The 19282-nt window shown below is 43.0% G+C and overlaps 1 protein-coding gene across 2 annotated transcripts in view; it reads right to left on the minus strand.

Annotated features, from left to right (window-relative positions):
• The window catches only part of PRKD3 (protein kinase D3), a 47084-nt gene extending 30879 nt beyond the window's left edge, over window positions 1–16205 (minus strand). The window contains exons 1-2 of one of the 2 annotated variants that reach the window (XM_068185345.1): window positions 15937–16205; window positions 9065–10084 (exon numbers count right to left, since the gene is read on the minus strand). In XM_068185345.1, the coding sequence (XP_068041446.1) occupies window positions 9065–9355 (291 nt within the window). In that variant the 5' untranslated portion in view covers window positions 9356–10084; window positions 15937–16205. Of the gene's footprint in view, window positions 1–9064; window positions 10091–12719; window positions 12882–15936 lie in introns of those variants that run through there. The other variant, XM_068185344.1, reaches the window with a different exon arrangement.
• Window positions 16206–19282: the final 3077 nt, after the last annotated feature.

The raw sequence follows: 19282 nt of genomic DNA on the forward strand, positions 1-19282 counted from the left end.
AATAACATGCCACTTTTCCATGACACGTCACTGAAAAAAAGCTTTCTCATTCTCTATTTTCCCTACTCATTGAAGGTTTTCTCATTTGGTATTTTTCCTAATCTTCAAAATACTGTCAAGTGCAAGTAAAATTTCTTAAAATGAAAACTTCTTAAAATGAAAAGCTTAAAAGTAAACAGTTCATGGGGAAAAAGAGCAGGAACAGACCCTGGAGAGGAATGAGCAGCACTCAAGCAGCTCCCTTGACCTTTTGGTTTAAACCAGAATTCAAACTTGAGGTGGGATCACATACACAGAACAAAACAGGAAAAGTGTGGGGAAAAAATATGGAAAAGCTCAGAAGAAACTTTTAATTAACGTGGTAACAATTTAGTAGTTTACATGCCACACAGTCAATAGTATCTAAACTGCATGAAGCTGGTGGTATATTAATTGCTCTTAACTAAAATCAAAGATTTGTTCTACCAAATCAAAAACATAATGAAGGTATCGTATCCATTGTGCCCATTGTTTCCATGCTGTCTCCTCATTCAGAGAAAAAAATAATGTCCTCTTTACAGCAGCAATTTTATCTGAAATTGGTCAGATTAAGTTGGTCTTCTCTGTTTTGGTGTGTACACACTACATAATTACATGACACACAATACTGAAGAAGTCCATGGTCCAGAAAGCATGCTATCTACCTTGGACAGTCACAAAGAGAGGCAGAACTTGTACAACTTACCCCTTGCAAAAGCAAAAGACAGAGCTGACAAATCTATACTGACACATAGGTATTCAGTCCACAACAAGAAGAAACTGATTTACTGGGCTGAGGTCAAAGCAGCCAGCTGCTTCCTCTGTCTCTCAACTCACTCTCAGGTTTCCTACATAAAATAGCAAATATCCAAGAATATTCTGAAAATTACATTTTTCCAATTGCCCAAAGATAATTTGTAATAGGAAAGAAAATGTAAAGCTTAAGAATTAGCTGCGCTACCCTAACATGCATCTCAGTATCTCTGCAAGTATGCAAAGGACTTGACTTTATATTCTGAACATGCAAAGATACAGCCACTAGTAATTCCTCCAAGGGAACTGACATTTCTTCATAACTGAAACCACATCATAAACTTACTTTAAACTCTAACCCAAAATCCCACTGTGCCTTGATTGACAAGAAAACAAGATATATTTACATTATTAAAATAAGTGCTGTGAGGTTTATTCCTTGACACACTGTTAACTTCTGTTAATTGCATTATACTGCTGAGGAACTTAATTTTAACAGAAGGAATATAAAATTAACATTACAACAGTATATATCTGCCTGCAGATACACATGACACTTTTTAAGAACACCAATATTAATTTCAGCTGCCAGGAGGGACAACCCATGACTCAGGGAATCACATGAACTATTGTCTCTTCATAATTAAGTTCACAGAACTACCTAAAACCACAGATTTTAAGGGAGCCTCTAAGATATTTCACAGGTTTGAGTCTCCTTTTAATAAAGATATGTCTTTCTCTTTTATTTTTTTTTTCACTCTTTAAGACCATAACCCTGTCATGCAGCGGCTAGAACATCCCTGCATATAATCCCCCACCTCAGTAACCAGAGGTCACATAATCACCTGCCAAGCAGCACTTATCTTAATTGCTATGACAAAATATATTCTATGCACCATTTACCCATTCCCATATACAAATCTTGGATTTATTAAAATGTTTTAAACATACCACATTAATTTTCATTACTAAAAAGCATTAGCTAGCAAAATAAAGTTACAGTTGAACACTCAAGTCCTCTTTGTGATAGCAACCATAATCGCTAAAAATATGAGACATTACATCCCTTAGAAAGCAGCATCTACATTAATTCAAAAGTTTGCAAATAACATTATAATACCTATAATTAAGATTTTGGTTTTCAAATAAATTCCAGACAAAGGCAAAATTCATTTCTATGGAGTAGAAATATTGTGAAAAAAGCAAAATCATCTATCACAGATTGTCAGAACATTGATATCAACATCCTCATCTGGTTCTCCATTACTTAAATTGACCTTTTAAGCTATGTCTCATGAATGCTTCTCATATCGTCGTGATATGCTTTATTGTCCCGTTCCTCCAAAACAAATATACATAGACATAAAAGAAGTGACAGTGAAAGACTGTCTGGTTTTATAACTAACATTTAACCTCCTTAAAAGGTATTTCTTCCACTTCCAAATTTTATCAGTGGCTTCTAGACTAAGATGCAGAATCACAAGCTCACGACTAACAAGGGAATAATCAATACTAGTATGGAGTACAAGAATTCTCTCACTAAACACAGACTCTGCATACAGTTTCTATAGTATGTGACAAGACTGCATCAGGACACATCTTTCTAGGCATTGTGCATACCTGATCTCCATTTCTGAAATTCCAAAAGCTAAAAGGATGAGAAGAGACTTAGCCTGTTCATTAGCATGGAGAACTTCAGTTGCTAGGAGGTTTTCCTGAATCCTTAAGTGGGACAGGCAGTAGCTGAGGAACGTCACAGCAGCTCCTTTACCTGCTCTGCTTGTGAGGTGCTTGTCTGCACATCCACAAAGCAGCACAGAGGAAAAGTGCAGGTGGGGGAAGCCCATCAACACCCTGCCCAGGACCTCCCAGGCCTTTCACAGGAGCCATCAGGCCACCCAAGGCCCATTTCCAGAAGCCAGGGGAAGCACAGAGAAAGAAGGACAGGTAGGAACCCAAATAAAGAACTCCAGGGAAAAGATACCCCAGCATTCACAGGACATCCTTAGACCCAGTTTCCACACATACACTGATCAGGTAAGTCAACATTAGAACACCTTTTGGCCTGAGAGGGGTTGCAGTCCAATGGTATGGCACAGATTATAAAATGCTGGGAAATTAGGATTGTACAATACCTATGGAATGTTTACGGAAGGCAACAAAGGCAAGGAAAGAGGTGATTCAGGAAGGAATAAACGTGGGAAAAAAATCGAGGGATAAGAAGATAAAAGAGGCTGGTCACCTGTAAACAGGGGTTGGTCAGAACAACTGTCTGATCATGCCCTGTGCATCATCAGCACCACCCATCCTCTGTTCTCATTAAATTCAATTTCTAGCTATTTTCCTGAATGATTTTCTCTCATTCTGAGCCCATGTGTGTGTATTGGGTGGGGGGTTCTAACTGCCAGCAATCAGAGCAAGAGGACCCTGTAATGTCAGTGACTAGAGAGACCAGAGTTAAGTGAAAGCAAGAGCTTGAATATCCAGGCATCAGCAACTGAAAAGACCAAGATCCAGCAGCTGCTTCTGAAGTAGCAGAGAGTGCTTGAAGCCGGCTGCTGGAGATACCCATCTTTTATTGTTGCTATTTTTTTACTGGTGGGTGAGCGGGTACATGTCTGTACATTTTTTTCCCCACTACCAGACCTCCATCCTGAACCACCAGAGACTGATACAGCATGGGACCGCTGGTGCTGTTTGTGCTCATGTGAGTGCTCACAGACAGACACACTGTTGATCTGTTCAGATCTGTGCATATACATGTATGTGTTGCACACTCATATCCAAATGCTAGTGTCTATCAGGAATACGTGGTCAGTCTTGCTGTCCATAGCTGCACATAAGGACAGAGCTACAGCAGCCTCCAAATTCAATCATACCTAATAAAATTTTTCAAGTTAGATGAAATAATCCTGCTCTTTCTTTGCACACTTCTCCCCCACCCGCACAAAAAAAAAATCCCAGTTATAAAAGAACAGACCCTACCGGGAAGATGCCTGCCTCCCAACTCCTTTGCTCACGCTCTGGCTCAGATTCCTCTCCTCTGCCCCCACTCCAGCCTCGTGCACCCAAGCCATGGAAGCACTGGCTGGCTGCCCTCCCCACGGCCGGCTCTGATGAGCTGCAGGTGGCCCAGCAGAGCCCTGTCTAAGGCACTTGGCCGGGCCTCGATGCAGGGAGCAATCAGCTCCAACCAAGCAGCTTGGCTCCTTACAGGCATGCGGCGCCCTGCTCTCTCTTCCGCTCCCCAGTCCATTCGGGAATACAGCATTCCTTGCTAGCACCTTGGCCAGAAGGCTATGTGCAGACTGCTGGCCAAGAATAACCTCATCGATTAACAGGGGTTCTATTTCAAGTGGTATCTTTTAACAGAATTTTTACGCAAAGCCTAAACTATGTTCAATAGTTGAACTATATTCAAGTTGTACACTACCAAATTCTTCTCTCTTGTACTGCAGCAAAGTACAACTTTTATAGCTTTCCTTATGCTCAGTTACACGAAGCTGTTAAGGAAGAACATTATCCAGTTCCTTTGAAGTGTTAAGAGCTCATAATGTAAACTTGAAAACAAAACTCAAAGCAGAATTTTTTAAAGCCTGTTTTATCTTATGGGATTATACAGCTATTACTTTCCTGCATAAAAGCCTAATGTATCTACACAGTTACTCAGAACATATAAACTGCTAATCCCAGTATTACTGAGTTTCCTAAAAGCAAAAACATGACTGTTCCCAGTCTTGACAGTTCCAAAAGAGCATCTAGTGACAGGAAATCACTTGTGGGAAGTCTACATATGCACTAGACTGTGCCAAAATTAATCTCTGGTACAACAATATCATCAACTTATATCAAGAATATATGTAATTCTTAATACTTGGGTAGCAGTAGCACAAATAACACAACTATTGTTGTGTTATAAAATAACACAGCACTATTGCAGTTACACTGAGGAAAAATCATTGGTGTTATCTAGCATGCTCATACTGTAAGTATTACAGCGTAGCTAGCTTTAATTGAGAGTACATTACATGGTCTTTTTTATCCAGAAGAACTCAACCAACATGCAGCAGTCAGTACTGCTGAGTGAAACACAACTGAGGCTTCTTTCTATCTTAGCAGTAACTGAAAAATCCCTTTACTTCAAGTTCCAGGAGTTACTTTACAAAGTTCTGGAGTAGTTGCCAAAAATTCACACTAGGGAAAAGCGTAGGCGGATATTGTTTCAAGGTCCAATATCTCATGACCCGTCATAACTCAAAACAAATGCTTCAAACCACTGAAAGTTAATTCCAAAGTCTAATGGTCCAAAACACCATTGGAAAGTCTCTCCGTTCACTGAAGTCATCCATTCTATTATCCTGCATCCCTACCCCACTCTTTAGAATCATGTGCCAAATCACATTATCACACAGACGATTAGCTTCAAACGTGTTGCAGGAGGTCTTTCCCTCATCAGATGCCTCACTACAGACATACTTAGACAACTGCTTGGCTAGGTTTTCCAGCATACAAACCTATTATCATGCTGGAAATGCTGATCTGCCCCCCATGTAACACTTCTGTACCCTCAGTAACTCCCCCAGCTCCCACCTTCTCACAAGCATGTTTGCTCCTCATGCCTCAATTCTTGCTAAGGCTCTGCATTACTTAGCTCACATGAAGAAAGGAGTTGACAAGTCAAGAAGGCAGAGCAGTAGGAGGAAAACAGATTTGAGCACATCTGGACAGAAGAGATGATTTGCATTCATTTTAGAGCCTTTCAAAAACAAACACCGGGAACTATCACAGGCTTAACCTGGAGAAAAACCCAGAACACTGGTTGCAGTTCTGTTACTTAGTTATTACACTTAAGTTGTAACTGCAAGAGTTGTAGAGATCCATCTGCAATATGGATGCATTATGATCCTTGTAATGCAATGAAAATACAGAAGTGGAATCTTATCAGCAAGACATAAGAAATACCTCTTTGATTTTGCTAAATGGTGACTTTGGGTGGGTTCAGTCAAAAAAACTGTTCTAGAAAAACTAGGCGGGAAGAGTAGGAAACAGATTGCACAGGTAAAGTATCAGTACTCAATCAAAAAGAATGCAACAGTTAAATGATCATGAGAAATTCAGGAGAACATTCTAAGGCAGGAGAGCAATTGGTCTGTTTCAGAGCAAAATATAACAAAGCCATCAGAGGAAATATATACAGAGAAGGAGAATGTTGAGTATGACTGAAAGTGAAAACTATGAAGGACAGGTCTGTGGATCAAAAAAGATAGAGAAGTTGCAGAAACATGAAAGTAAAGACTTATAAATTTACTGAAAAAGTTACAACAAATCTTGCAGGTACTGACACTACACAAGTAATAGTTTAAGTTAAACTTTTAGCTAGAGTAATCAAATGTTTTTCATTTATAGCTCTACCCAGAATAAAATTAGGTAAATTAAAATACAGCATTTAGAGCATGCTGTCCAACACAACTCTCAGTTCGCAGGCAGTGGAACATCACCACAGGCAAGTTTCTACTTTAAAGTCAGTAATCCCTTTGCTCTACTTCATGTGAGGAGACAGTATTCCAACACAGAACAGGATTAAGAACTGCCTCTGTAATATCTGAATATTGTGCAAAGACACACACTGTCTACCTGCTACAAGTTTTTCTGCTTCTAAACACTGTCCCTCTGTTCCAGCAGTCATATGTGTCCAGTTTATGTTCCTCTTCAGACTGCCCCTGAGAACTGTACGTCTGATACTTTAATACACAGCAACCTAGATAAGGAATTAAGACCGTGAATGTACTCGAGACCATAAACGAGAATTTTTTTTAAGCATCCCTATAAAGTCAAAAGTTTGGATTTTCTGAGGACTTCTATTAACCATTCCAGTACACAACAACCCTAACACAGTAAACCCCAAACTTAACTTTATAATTGAAAAAAATTGAAGAAAAACACTTAAAAAGAAAAAAACATCTCCTAATGTTAAGAACATCTGTATGAGAGCTAAGAGACACACCAAATATTTGCATTACTCATCTCACTGTCTTTGTAGACACATGTCTCTTTAGTTTCAGTTCTGCTGATGCTGCTTCTGATTACTCTTCTGCAAAACCTGAACAAGCTACACTGAACACCAGTGTCTGAAGCAGGAAACACAGAAAAGAGAGCCTTAACCAACATTTTTGACACTGTAATTGTAACCTCAAATACAGTAAGGCAGGTGGTTCAAGCTCCCAAGTAAACGAAGAAGGACTCCTCAGAGTTTTAGTTTGTTCCAGATGACATAGAGGAATACTAACTTGAAATGTTACTGTTAAGTAAGGAAACATCTGTTTAACTCTGGTAAAGATAGCACTCAAATAAGAAGAAAAGCTATCAATTATTATTCCAAGTAAAAAAAAGGGATTTCTCCTTATTCATTAAAGAAATGCAACAGTAACTAGATACTGGTAAGCAGAACCATCAAAACAACAAACCACACAGTACCCTGCAGTCAAGACAGTTTAAGCAGGCTGTGGAATACCAGAGGAAAGAGGAGCTTTAACACTGTTGAATCTCAACAGCATACCCAGCAGCTTCAAAGCTTTTAACTGGAAAAAAAAAGCAACCATTCGCATGACTACCGACAAGAACGCAGTTCGTAATTTTCACATTAGGTATCCACTAATCCTAGAACATTCAACAGTCTTGAAATAGTCACCAGATCTAAGAGAAAAAGAGTCAAGGCAGGACATACTGCTGTCAAATTGAGCATCCAGGGAGAATACTGCCACTCATGCACTAGCTGCAAAACTACTTATGAAAGATGAATCCACCACCCATGAGGTTGTTTCCTAATCAGTTTGCTGCCTGCAACATGTTTTCACTGAGCAGTCACTTTCTGGTAGTGTCAGCCGCAGGAGAGCAGAAACTGCAGCAAAGCCAAACAAAAAGGAAAACCGATCATGAAAACCTCATCAGTTTTGCAGTAGATTAGGCTTAGCATGTAAGAACTTGGAGCTACAAGAAGACCTCATGTTACACTTTTAGCTGAGCCTGCCGAAAAAACAGAAAGGAAAAAAGAAAAGTAACTGTGAATGTACTTGTTTTCATCTTTCTTTAAGATACAAGACAGGAAATATACAGATGTAAAGAGAGGGAGCTGATATAGAAAGAAAAAGCAGCCCCTAAAATGGCTGCGTAAAGGTACACCTAACATGCATGGTACATGAAAAAGAAAAAAGTTGACCCAAATAACTCATCTCTTCAGAAAGGAACTAACATGCTGAATTATATTTTGGAAGTTATCATGAAATTGGCTTGTTTGACAACTAGTTTGTAAAAATACAAAAGATATTAAATATCTTATATGAAAAATATGCAGTAAGTTATGAGATGGGGAAAAAAGATACACAAGCATACGCAAATAACATATAATGCGCTTATGTTTTTTCAGGCTATTAGGTGAAAAAGAATTATATAATAAAACTAACCAATTATAAATATCACAATTATTGCAACAATGAAAGACATGGAGAAAATTCCCTGACCTTGACAGAAAATAGCCATTATTTCTTACTTTATGAAATACTGTTAACTTCTTTCAGGCTGCTTCCTGGGATCTAACCTTCCTAACCTAAAGATAAAAACTGGATGCAAAACCAGCATGATCAGTGTTACTTCCTTCCTAGATAGACACCATTTGCAACAGGGCAGCCAAGACACCATGGGGAAGTGTGCAAAGGTTCTCTTATTTCTCAGTCAACCCTCTCCTAACAGAAACTACATTGACATATAGGAGTAACACATGTATTCAGTATACAGAAAAACAGTACTAGGACATTATTAGCTGTTTGGTGGGACCTTTAGTTATTAACTAGAAACAAAAAGAACAGCTAGTATCAAGTCTGTGGCCCTGCAACGCACGTCTGTAGCCGCAATTGGTCCTGTCACTGTGGCTGGCTATACAGATCCAAGAACATTCCTCAACAGTAGTAAGCATAAGCTAGTAAAAACCTAAGGTATCATTGGCAATTGTTGAAAGGAAAAAAAACTGCTTATATTGTGAAAAGTCATTCTTGCAGGAAATTCTACATCTTCTTTTACTAGATTTCACAAGTGAGAAAGTAAGAGGAAGGTTTACTCCTTTTGAATTAAAAGGTTCTCCCTTGAGAGTTACCAAAATTTCTTTCTCCATAATTGCAAATACCTAGCATAGATCCTTGTCACCATACCAAACTCTTGACATATCTCAGGTGCTATTACTAAACAGCCTGTTAGCAAACAACTGTTGCCATCAGCAGAACACGGCAGCATTATACCATACCTTCTGGTAAACTATTGAGCACACGAGGTCTTTAACAGCAGAGAGGGACAGGTCCTGAGCTTCAATGGTGACCGTCTCTCGAGTGAGACCAATCTGCAGAAGGAAGGAGATCCCATGCATAGAGCCTCGGGAGTTGGTGAGGCTCTGGGTACTGAAACTGCCATTGGAGAGTCGACTGGAGAGGCCCGACTGGGGACTTGAAGACAAAGTTGGGGTCTGTGATGCAGCAGCATGAGACGTAGGTGGGGAAAACTTCTGTAAGGATGGGGGAGAAGAGTCGTTTGCTGACATCTGACTTGCTTTACTCTGCCGAGATCTCCCTAGTAGTCAAATTCTAAGTGAAAAATGCTATCAGTTCTTTGTTTGAAATGAAAACAAGGATAATGTAAGTTTCCCTTTCTTAGTTCAGTAAAATGCTCCTGACCAGTAAAACTTAAATTTCCCTTTCATTCGATGCAAGCCAAAGAGTAAAATAATTACAGCTGCAAGTTACTTTAAATTAAAGGTTCTCTTCCTGCAGTTACAATCAGCTGATCAAAAGCAGATTGCCTGTCCTTTAGCACCACATCCAGACACAGAGGCTTACAAAAAGGCCTCACAGAAACACATCAGCTCTCCTGTTTTATACTTGTTCTTCATTTTTTATTAAAAAACAAAAGCTGGAGAAACAGATTGAAATAGATGTTGATAATTCATTAAAAGTATCCTTGTTCACCTAGTTACAAAGATCATATCTCAAATGAAGACTCATCTTCACGCAGATCGCCTTTCACAACGAAAAAAAAAGTGTATCCTTGAGCAACAGAAGTCCATGAATGTGATGAATCTATTCCTCCTTCAGAAAGTCTTCTCTGGATTCACAGGACACGGTGAACTTGAAGATCAATGAAGATACCCAATTCCATTGTTATAAAATATTTTAGCTCATGAAATAGAGGAGCAAAATGTCTGAAGACACAATCATATTAAACGTAATCTCTAGCATCACCCAGATAATCTCCAGCGTTTTGAAACATTGTACTCTGCCTGTAGGGGAAAAGATAAAGTTGTTATTTCACGTGAAAGGCATGAAAGTCACAGACCCATGTCACAACCACTCCACTTTTACGCAGCAGGATACCAATTCCTTTTACTCAAATGTGTTACATTAGAGGCATTTTGTATTTGTAAATTAAACTTAACTGCTTTCCCACTGTATGATACACTAAAAAAATCAGATCTAGCACTCACCAGTCTGCTACTACAACTTCTAATTAATGACAGCTTAGCAGAGCAAAGCCCTTAGCACTTAAGAGGAAAACAACAAAAAAGGTAGGGGAGCAGTAGAACACAGCTCTGCTCTGTACATCTGTATTGAGAAGCTGGTGGGTAGGGAAGGAAATTCATTAAATGCATAGAAATGTCAAAAAAAATACAAGATAAAAACTCAAACTCTATGTGGCAGCATGTACTCAGGGTATCATTTTAATAGCGTTATTCAAGAAAACTGAAGAATGACTTGCACAAACTAACTATACGAAATATGCAGAGCCTACAATTGAGCATCAGTTGGTTCCTTTGGGGAAAAAATTATTCAATAATACTCACACGTCTGATTAAAAAAGCAAGTCTGCTATAACCTTTGAAAATAAATAATTTCATGAGCTTGAGATACTTGTTACAAGATGCTATGCTACTTGATTCAATATTTCAAGCATTTCATGAGCAGCTGAAATGCTTGAAAAGAATAATTTCAAGATTCCCCATGCAACTGCTGCCACAGGAAAAGTTTTCCATGGATGCAAAAGTGGTCCAAATACATAGATACTACATATTGCTAACAGTTTTTAAGGAGCGTTGATCCATACAGGATACCAAAATCAGTAAACTCACACATTTCTTCCTTCCCTTTACTAAAAAACAAAACCAAAACAAACAAACAAAAATCTCAGAAAGTGTATTACTGTTGCAATAAAATTTCAGAAGAGAAATGCCACATCTTATTGCACATAGCAGATGTTGTCCTTCCCAGAAATAAGGCTGAGAATTGCTAACAGTCCAATTAATACACTATGCACTCCTGGTGTTTACCAGTGTAATAACTCAAAACCCCACTGTCATTCCATTCTGAAAGGCAGATAAGGAAACACAGATACACAGTTTGCAGTACTGGAAGGAAAAAGAGCTCGTTACTGTGACAAAAATTCCTAACAGAGGCTCTGTAAGAGAGAACAAATTGATACATTTGGATTTTCAGCAGAGTTATCTAGCAACTCTTGCCTTCAAATACAGAAGACTTGTTGGACATACAGCAACCACATCCGAAAAGAAACTTCAGCCTTAAAGAACAGGCTAAACACGACACAGATGAAAGCAAAAAATAGGAAGAGTAAGGACAGCAGCAGTAACATTTAAGGACCTTTCTCAAGAAATCAGCTTCACAGCGCCTTCAAGTTTGTTTGAAGATGACTTGTTCTTGTTTTCTACTTACTGCTTTCCTCTCCCTCACCTCTCACAGATACCAGAGACAGCAAATACAAAGCCTTAGGGGTGGATTTGAATTACAAAAAACGATGCCTAACCAACATAATAGAGAACAGAAAAGCCTTATGATGTGAAAGAATTAATGAGTCTGCTAGGCAAGTTTAAATTAAATGGTGAAAATACCCTGTGGAAGCTCACCTACAACTGCCTAATTAGAACGTTAATTATATTTATCAAAGGCACGATGCATTTGCATTGACAAAACCTTTTGATATCACGTGTATTTGCATACACGCCTTTGAAGAAGTTTATTTTTGTTACTTGGTAGGAAAGAATGGTATGAAAGGAAAGCCATAGAAACTGTTCGCTTTGTAGTGAGAATATAGTTCTTCCGAACATCAAATCAAATAAGTGTATGCTGAAACTGACATGCAGTCTACAACGCTGCAATTTTATTTATGCAAGGAAAACCCTGTACCTCAAAAAGCAGAGAGGAACAGGGGCAATGAAGGAGTCCCTCTGCCTCCTTCCCCTGCAGCCCAGCTCGCAGCCTGCGCTCGCCCAGAAGCGCTGTCCCTCCCGTTTCCGCTGCCCCCAAACCAAGCGTCTCCCGGGCAGCTTCTCCAACACCTAGCCCTTAACGCGCCCTTCCGTCCCGATGCGAGGCGAGTGGCGGACGTCGAGCCCCGCTCCAGGCGCCTCCATTCGCAGTTCTTACCCCCGCAGGGGCCGTTCCCACCGGGAGGGACGGCAGCTCCCCGCCACGGATGCCGGGCGGGACCGGCGGGTCGCGTCCTGCCTGCCGCGGGTCACGCAGCCCCGTCCGGGCTGGCGCTGGCAGCCGCCCGTCCCTCCCAGGTTTAAATCCCCGCTGCGCGACCCGCCCCCGCCGGCACCATCTCCGGAGATGATGTGGCCTCGGCCCGTCACCCCCACCCCGGGGCTCCCAGGGCGGAGCTGCCGCCGCGGCGCTCTCCCCCCGCGGGGGCCGGCGGGCGCTCCCCCGGGGCACGGCCCGTGCCGGGCTCGGCGGCCGCTCACGCCGCCGCGGCAGGAACTTTTCGAGTCCGCCCCCGCCCTTCCCCGGCGCGGTGGCGGCGGCGGCCCCGACCCTCGAACCCACACACCGCGGCCCCGCGGCGGTTCCCGCCCACAGCGGCGGCGGCGGCGCCCCCGGTCCCGCCGCACTCACCTGCGGCCCCGCTGCCCCGGGCCGGAGCGGCCACTCGCGCATCTCCAGCCCCGCGGCTCCCCACACACACACCAGAGCCGCCCGGGATGGGACGGGACGGGACGGGGCTGCGCCGTGTGGGGGCTGCCGGGAGCTGTAGTCCCGCCAGCGCGTTCTGCCGCGGGCCGCCCCGCCTGTGCGAACCACGAGCCCCGACGTGCTCCGCGCGGGCGGGGGGCTCAGCGCGCGCGGCGGCGCACGCGCAGGGCTCCCTGAAAGAGTTTCCGTTAGTTTTCCTTGGCCGTGGCGGGCGCTGCCCCGAGCCGCTACAGAGGCACGGCACGGCACGGCACGGCCCCGGCTGCGGGGCCCTGCGCTCCGAGCGGCAGCTGCCGCCCCGGCCTCGCCTCTCCAGCCGTGCCAAAGCCTGGCTCCGCGCCAGCTCGCACCCGCGGCTGCGGTGCCAGCGGCGGCCGCGGGTTCGGGCAGCCCCCCGCCCTGCCCGCCGTACCTCGCAGTACCGCGGCTCCTCCCCGCTCCGCCCGGCCGGGGCAAGGCACGGCCCATGTCTCCATCCGCGCCGCTCCCGGTTCACCTTGCCGGGACGGGGGTGGCGCAGCCCCGCGGGGATGTCCCCTGGGCCGGGCAGGCCCTCCATCGCTGCACAGGAAATACTTGACCTAGTGTGTCACAGCACCGCGCTGGTCTTTTCCGTGGCCGCGCTGACCTGGGAGCTGGAAGTGGCTTTCGGCGTCTCCCGCTAGCCCCCACGGATGTGCGTGCAAGAGCTCAGAAGTTCTCCAGGCCCTTTTCTCTGTCCGTCTCCTGCTGCGTTTCAGCCCCCCCGCTTCTAATACTCTGATTCACCCAAATCCCATTTTCTGCCCTGCGTTAATGATGCCATTCTTGGCATCAGCAGCAAATTTCTGCACGCAGGATAGTTGGGAAAAACAGGGAGCTGAAGTACCAAATAAAACTGGTGCAAGGCAAAACTGCCTCTGTAACCTCGCTTCAGCCCGACAGCTCCCTGTTGAGAGACAACCTGTAATCCTCCTTCTTGAATTTGGATTCAATTTCTGGGTACAAGTCTTAAAATAATATCCACTACCATAGGGAGTTGCTGAAGTTTAAGTTATATACCAGACCGAAAACGCCTTGAAAAGGCAAACTGTCAAATTCAAAGGCTTCTAATCCTCAGCTCAGCGAGACACAGATGGAGAAGCAGATTAGTGACTTGTCATTTATAGCTCTGTTTGCAACAGAGCTATAAATGTTTCTCATTTCCTTCACCTTGCGCTCCTGAGGCCTGGCCCAAAACCCACTGAAGCTGAGGGGAGCCTTTCCGCTTTCTGCACCCTATTTTGCATCAGACCTTTACACAGTGCAGCTGATAGAGAGTGTAACCAGCTCTCTGCCCTGACTGGCGCCATTTTATTTGATAAATAATATGCCTGCAGCTTCTTGTCACAATCTGGAAGTACTTTAAACTAAATACATAGCAGTTAATGGTTGATTCTGCTTTTAACTGGTTTTGAATGCCAAAAACCACCCTGGGATTTTTTAATGAAGGCTATTCCATGAATAGAGGATGTTCTTGCCAAAGCTCTGCACCAGATAGCTGAGCAATCTTCGTTTCCTTTTTCCTCTAAAGTGGGACTCCCACACGCCACCACTGTAAACACAGAGCTTGCCTCCATAAACATGATTTCTGATGCTTAGCACAGCGAGGAGTCACACTCTGCTGTATTTAAAGTGCAGCAAGCTTCTCACGTTTTAAGTAGCAGCCCTAAAAATAGCTGTTTATGGACAACACCAGATGGATATTAGGTATTACCGCAGTCACTGGGCAACGATTGTATTTCTTTGTAAAGAAGCTCAGCTTTATTCCATCCAATAGGGTTGGTGCCATTTAATTTGCTGCCCTAAGCTGTAATAGCTGCTTTTTCATAAATCAGAAGATGGATTAGTTAAAATCAATTTATTACAGAACACAGGACAGCATCAGCCAAAATAAACCAAACTGCTGTAAGTACTTTTTTGGTGTTACTTTCTATTAAACAAATACTGCTGAAGCATCCAAACCCTGTTCTGCTTGTAAAGATCTCTGTTGTAAAGATGTGTAAAACACATCTGAAAGCAGCTCTGTATTCAGTATCTGTGTATGGAGCAGCACATCCATCTGTGCACATGCACAGCTGACTCTGTGATTGCAGCATCATGACAGCATTAGCCCTGGCTGCAGTAATTGACAGGGCAAGCATTCTGGTTTGTTATTTTTATGACTACCATAATAAGTGATTTCCTGTGGATTTCATCAGTGTTGTTAATTTCTTTTCTGAGCCTACATCATTCCCTCAGATGGTCAGCTTGCTTTCACAATTCAGCTTTCCCTGCTGAAGCCAGCTGCACTTTACAAATCACTCTCTCTTTCATCTACAAGATACTAGGAAATGGGTAACTTTCATTGTATTTATTTGCTTTTATAAACAAAAAGCTGTTTTTCTGTATGGACCACAAGGGCTATATGAACAAACTTCATTTGGAACAGTTTTGTAACTCTAAAAATGCATCAAGTTTTTCTAGTTTGAAAATAATATGTCTAGCATTTGGAGAGTTCATATCTGAAAATGGATACATATGTATTCATTTCTATTCACCAATCTAATGTTTTTAATATTTTCAAATCCAAGGAAACATCTTGGGAGTGTTTACTGGTGCATTTGCCTGAGAAATTCCATAAGCACATGCTGCCATGATTATTTTTCACTGCTTTTGACCGTGGTGTTGCATAGCAAAGGCCCTCATTTAGGATCTGCAAGATCTGCAACAAATATCTGCAAAAAGAAGAAGTAATATCTCTATAGACAAAATATAGAAATGCTTTTCCTTTTTTTTTCTTTTTTCTGTTCATTGTCTCTTTTCTCTCTCACTCTCTCAACTCAACCTCTCCCATAAGGGAACTGAAAAAAAAAAGAAGTTCAGGTTTGGTTTGGATAAAATCCTGAAACGTGGGTATGTCTATGAATTACCTCATCGTCCTGGTTTGAGCTCTTAGTTGAACTTTGTCCCAAAATCTACCTCCCAACAAACCAGTGAAAAGTTTAGTATAGACTTAAAAAACATAGAATCAAAATTTACCTTGGTATAAACATACATTCTTGACATGTTTTTTTTAAATTAAACAAAATGCATATTCGTATTTAAAATTCTAGCTAATTGAGTTTTGGAATTCACTTACCCCCCCCCCTCCAGCTTAAGGAATGACCTCATAGATCTTCTCATCTGCTAGATGGGTAGCTTCATTCATATTATATATATAATTCTACTGTATTGGCTCCAAAATAAAGTTAATTTCCTAAATAAGTGTTTCGGGTAAACCTAACACATTTCACACTTTCCACTTATTAAAGCTTTGTCTGAGAAGGCATCAGCCCATGGAAACAGGGTCTCTTTAACCTGAATCACCAAGTAGGTTGCTTCCACAGCCTGGTAAAGGCTGCTCCAAACCCCATGGAGACGAGCAGTGGATGAGTTAACCAGGATGAACAGCAGCAGCTCAAGCCCACAAAATGCATGTGAGCACCAGGCACCTGCAGGCCCTTGTGCTCCTCTGTGAGCATCAGCCCCACCATCCTTTTCCTCTGGAAAGGAAGAGCTGCCTATGGATTTCTGAGTCTGCAGCAGCCCAGGCTGTTGAGCACTGGAAATCTCAGACTGTTTCTGCTGCCTAACTGCTGTTGGCAAATCAGCCCTAGCTGAGGCTCAAAATTATGGAACCATAGAGTGGCTTGGGTTGCAAGGGACCTTAAAGACCATCTGGTTCCAACCCCCCTGCTTCCACTAGACTGCGTTGCTTGGAGCGCCATCCAGCCTTTTGGATTGGAAATGACCTTTTATTATGTGGATTCAAACCACAGCAAACCACACTTCCTCTGCTCCCTTTGCCACAGACCTGCCAGTCGGGAGAGCCAAGCATTAAAACTGTATTTGTAATGGTGGAAGTTGCAGGAGTTTCCCCCCGGGAGAAAACTGGCGTGCATCAAACCCGCATTAAACCCGCAGCGCCGGGCAGTGCATTTCTCCAGAGCTGATAGCCAAGGCAGTGACGGAGCCCGCGGCCTCAGCTTCCCTGGGGCGGTTTGGCTGAAATGCTGACCATGTAGCAGGGTCAGCAGAAGGAAAAGGCTTTGACAGAGGTGCCTGCATCGACTGTCCGTCGGGACTTCAGTAGATGGCACTGTCACACCAGCTGTCACTTCCTGGGCACAGGAAGGGACAATGTACAGATCATACTGTCACAGGTTGCCTATGCTTTTCTTCAAATAAACTACCCTTTGTTTGCCCTCTAGATGACACCTGAGTGCATCTATTTGATTTTTCAGAGTAATAATCCAACTATTTAAAATGTATATAATAGAACAGCTGACCACTGAGAAATTTGTTGACACATTTTCTATTAGGTGGTATGGCACAGGACTAAAAATACATTTTTTCCTTTATGAATCCCTGGAAAAGCTAAATGTCTGTCACTTCTGATTATCGTTTTTAAAGTTTGCATATTTAAAATAGTTATGTAATTCTGTTTTCAACTGTGAAGCATTCTGATTTCTGTTACATGAATTCTTTTGTTGTTGTTTTGTTGTTCTGTAGACACAGAACTTCATGAGGTGGTTATGAGAGGGGACATCTCCACTCCAAATTTTGAAAGTAATGCCCTTAAAAATCCTGTTTGATCTCTCTACTCATCTGGTCCAGCACTTACATTTTTATGTGTGTTTCCCATGTAGGTGATATTAACACTGCCTTAAACTGACTTTACACTTGCCAAATTTGTAATCTAACAAATAATTGTAACCCTCAGAGCAACCACAATCCCTTAGGGAAAAGCAGTGTTAGCTGGTCCTGACTCATATTCTTGTCAGATTTCTCCTGTAGCTCTAATATTTATTTTCTTTTCTGCTAAATTGTATGAGAACCCTGGCACATCACCCAGAAATTCTGTCCAGCATCTGGATTGTATAGTCAACCACAGGAAATCTCATGGAGGGGCAACAGATTTTTGTTCTGTTGTGTAGTTCTGCTGGGGTCACCATCATCTTGGTAGTGGGATTTAGACTAATTGCCCTTGACTTGATCTCTGACATGCTGAGGCTTTTGTCTAAAAATCTGTCAACCATGCTGATTTTTATTGGTAATCGAAAGATTGCCCATTTCTTTCTGTTAACCAGTGATTCAGCTGTGAATTTGGAACAATTTCCTAACAAAGCACTGTATGGACTTTCTCGACTGAAAAAAAAGGCACCAATTTAAATTAACTCTTTGTTTTCCCATATATGAAAAATTGGATACAGCCACATTCTGAGTATCAGCTAGAAGGATGCTGTATCTGTAGTAAAACTGTCACCACCAGAGATGTCATCTATATGCTGGGTGGCAGATCCACCAGCTTTTCTAGGAAACCTATGAAATCTGGGTCAACAATCTGCAAATCACGAATCACTGCATTTCTCCAACATCTCCCTTACTTGCAAAGCTATAGTTACTAGGATGAGGCTTTCCAGTACACGGCTGACAAGCAGCAAAATTATTATTCCTGCTGCTTCCCTCCTTCACTTTTTTTTTTTCCTTCTATTTTGTTTTGAGATTAAGCCTGAACTTTAAGAAATATGTAAAAGTCAAAGACTTTAAATATAGTATCTGTGATGCAGAATGTCAGATGTTTTCTACAACATCATAGAGCAAGAACAGTGATGTCAAATCGCCTAAAGAAGAGAACAAGAGCTCAGAAACTTGTATATTTGGTTAATTAATTTTAATTAGTGTACTGCAAAATACCACTTCACTACAGATTTTGCTTCATTCTTAGTTGTTAATATAAGTACAGAAATTAAAACGCCTGAAGACTGGGTTTTCACTTTAGCAAGTATTGTTGTTGCTTTAGGCCTAAAAAAGATCAAAAGAAGAACTTATAAACTAATAAATTAAACCCCTTCTCAATCCTGTAGGTCTCTGCTGTCACACCCTTCAGGAATACCTGCTCCGAGCTTCCAGCAGCCACGAGCGCTGCTCCCGGCCGGCTCCCAGCGGGAGAGCGCCGCAGAGCCCTCCTTCATCCCAGCGCCCGCAGCTCCCACCGGTGCTCGAAGGCCGAGAGATCACGAGCTGCCCCTCGGAACACAAAACCAGCTTTCAGGGGAAAGCCGCAGGCTCCGGCTTTTCCCACGGTGGGAATCACGAGTGCCTGCCCGCCCTCGCTGCCCGGCGACCGGGGGAGGAGGGAGCGGGAGGGGGCCGGGGGCGCAGGCAGCCCCTGGCACTGCTGACGTGCTGCCGGGGACGGGCTGGGCTCCTGGGAACGCGGGCTGCCAGAGACACTGGCAGGGCTGCGGCTCCAGCAGCCAGCGCCGCTCCTGCCGCAGCCTCCATCCCCCGTGCCTCCCTCCGTGCCTCCTCCGTGCTTCCTCCCTGCCTCCTCCGTGTCTTCTCTGTGCCTCCTCCGTGCGTCCCTCCCTGCCTCCTCCGTGTCTCCTCTGTGCCTCCTCCGTGCTTCCTCCCTGCCTCCTCCGTGTCTCCTCTGTGCCTCC

Source organism: Anomalospiza imberbis, chromosome 3 (genome assembly GCF_031753505.1).
Source record: "Anomalospiza imberbis isolate Cuckoo-Finch-1a 21T00152 chromosome 3, ASM3175350v1, whole genome shotgun sequence".
Lineage (NCBI taxonomy): Eukaryota > Metazoa > Chordata > Aves > Passeriformes > Viduidae > Anomalospiza > Anomalospiza imberbis.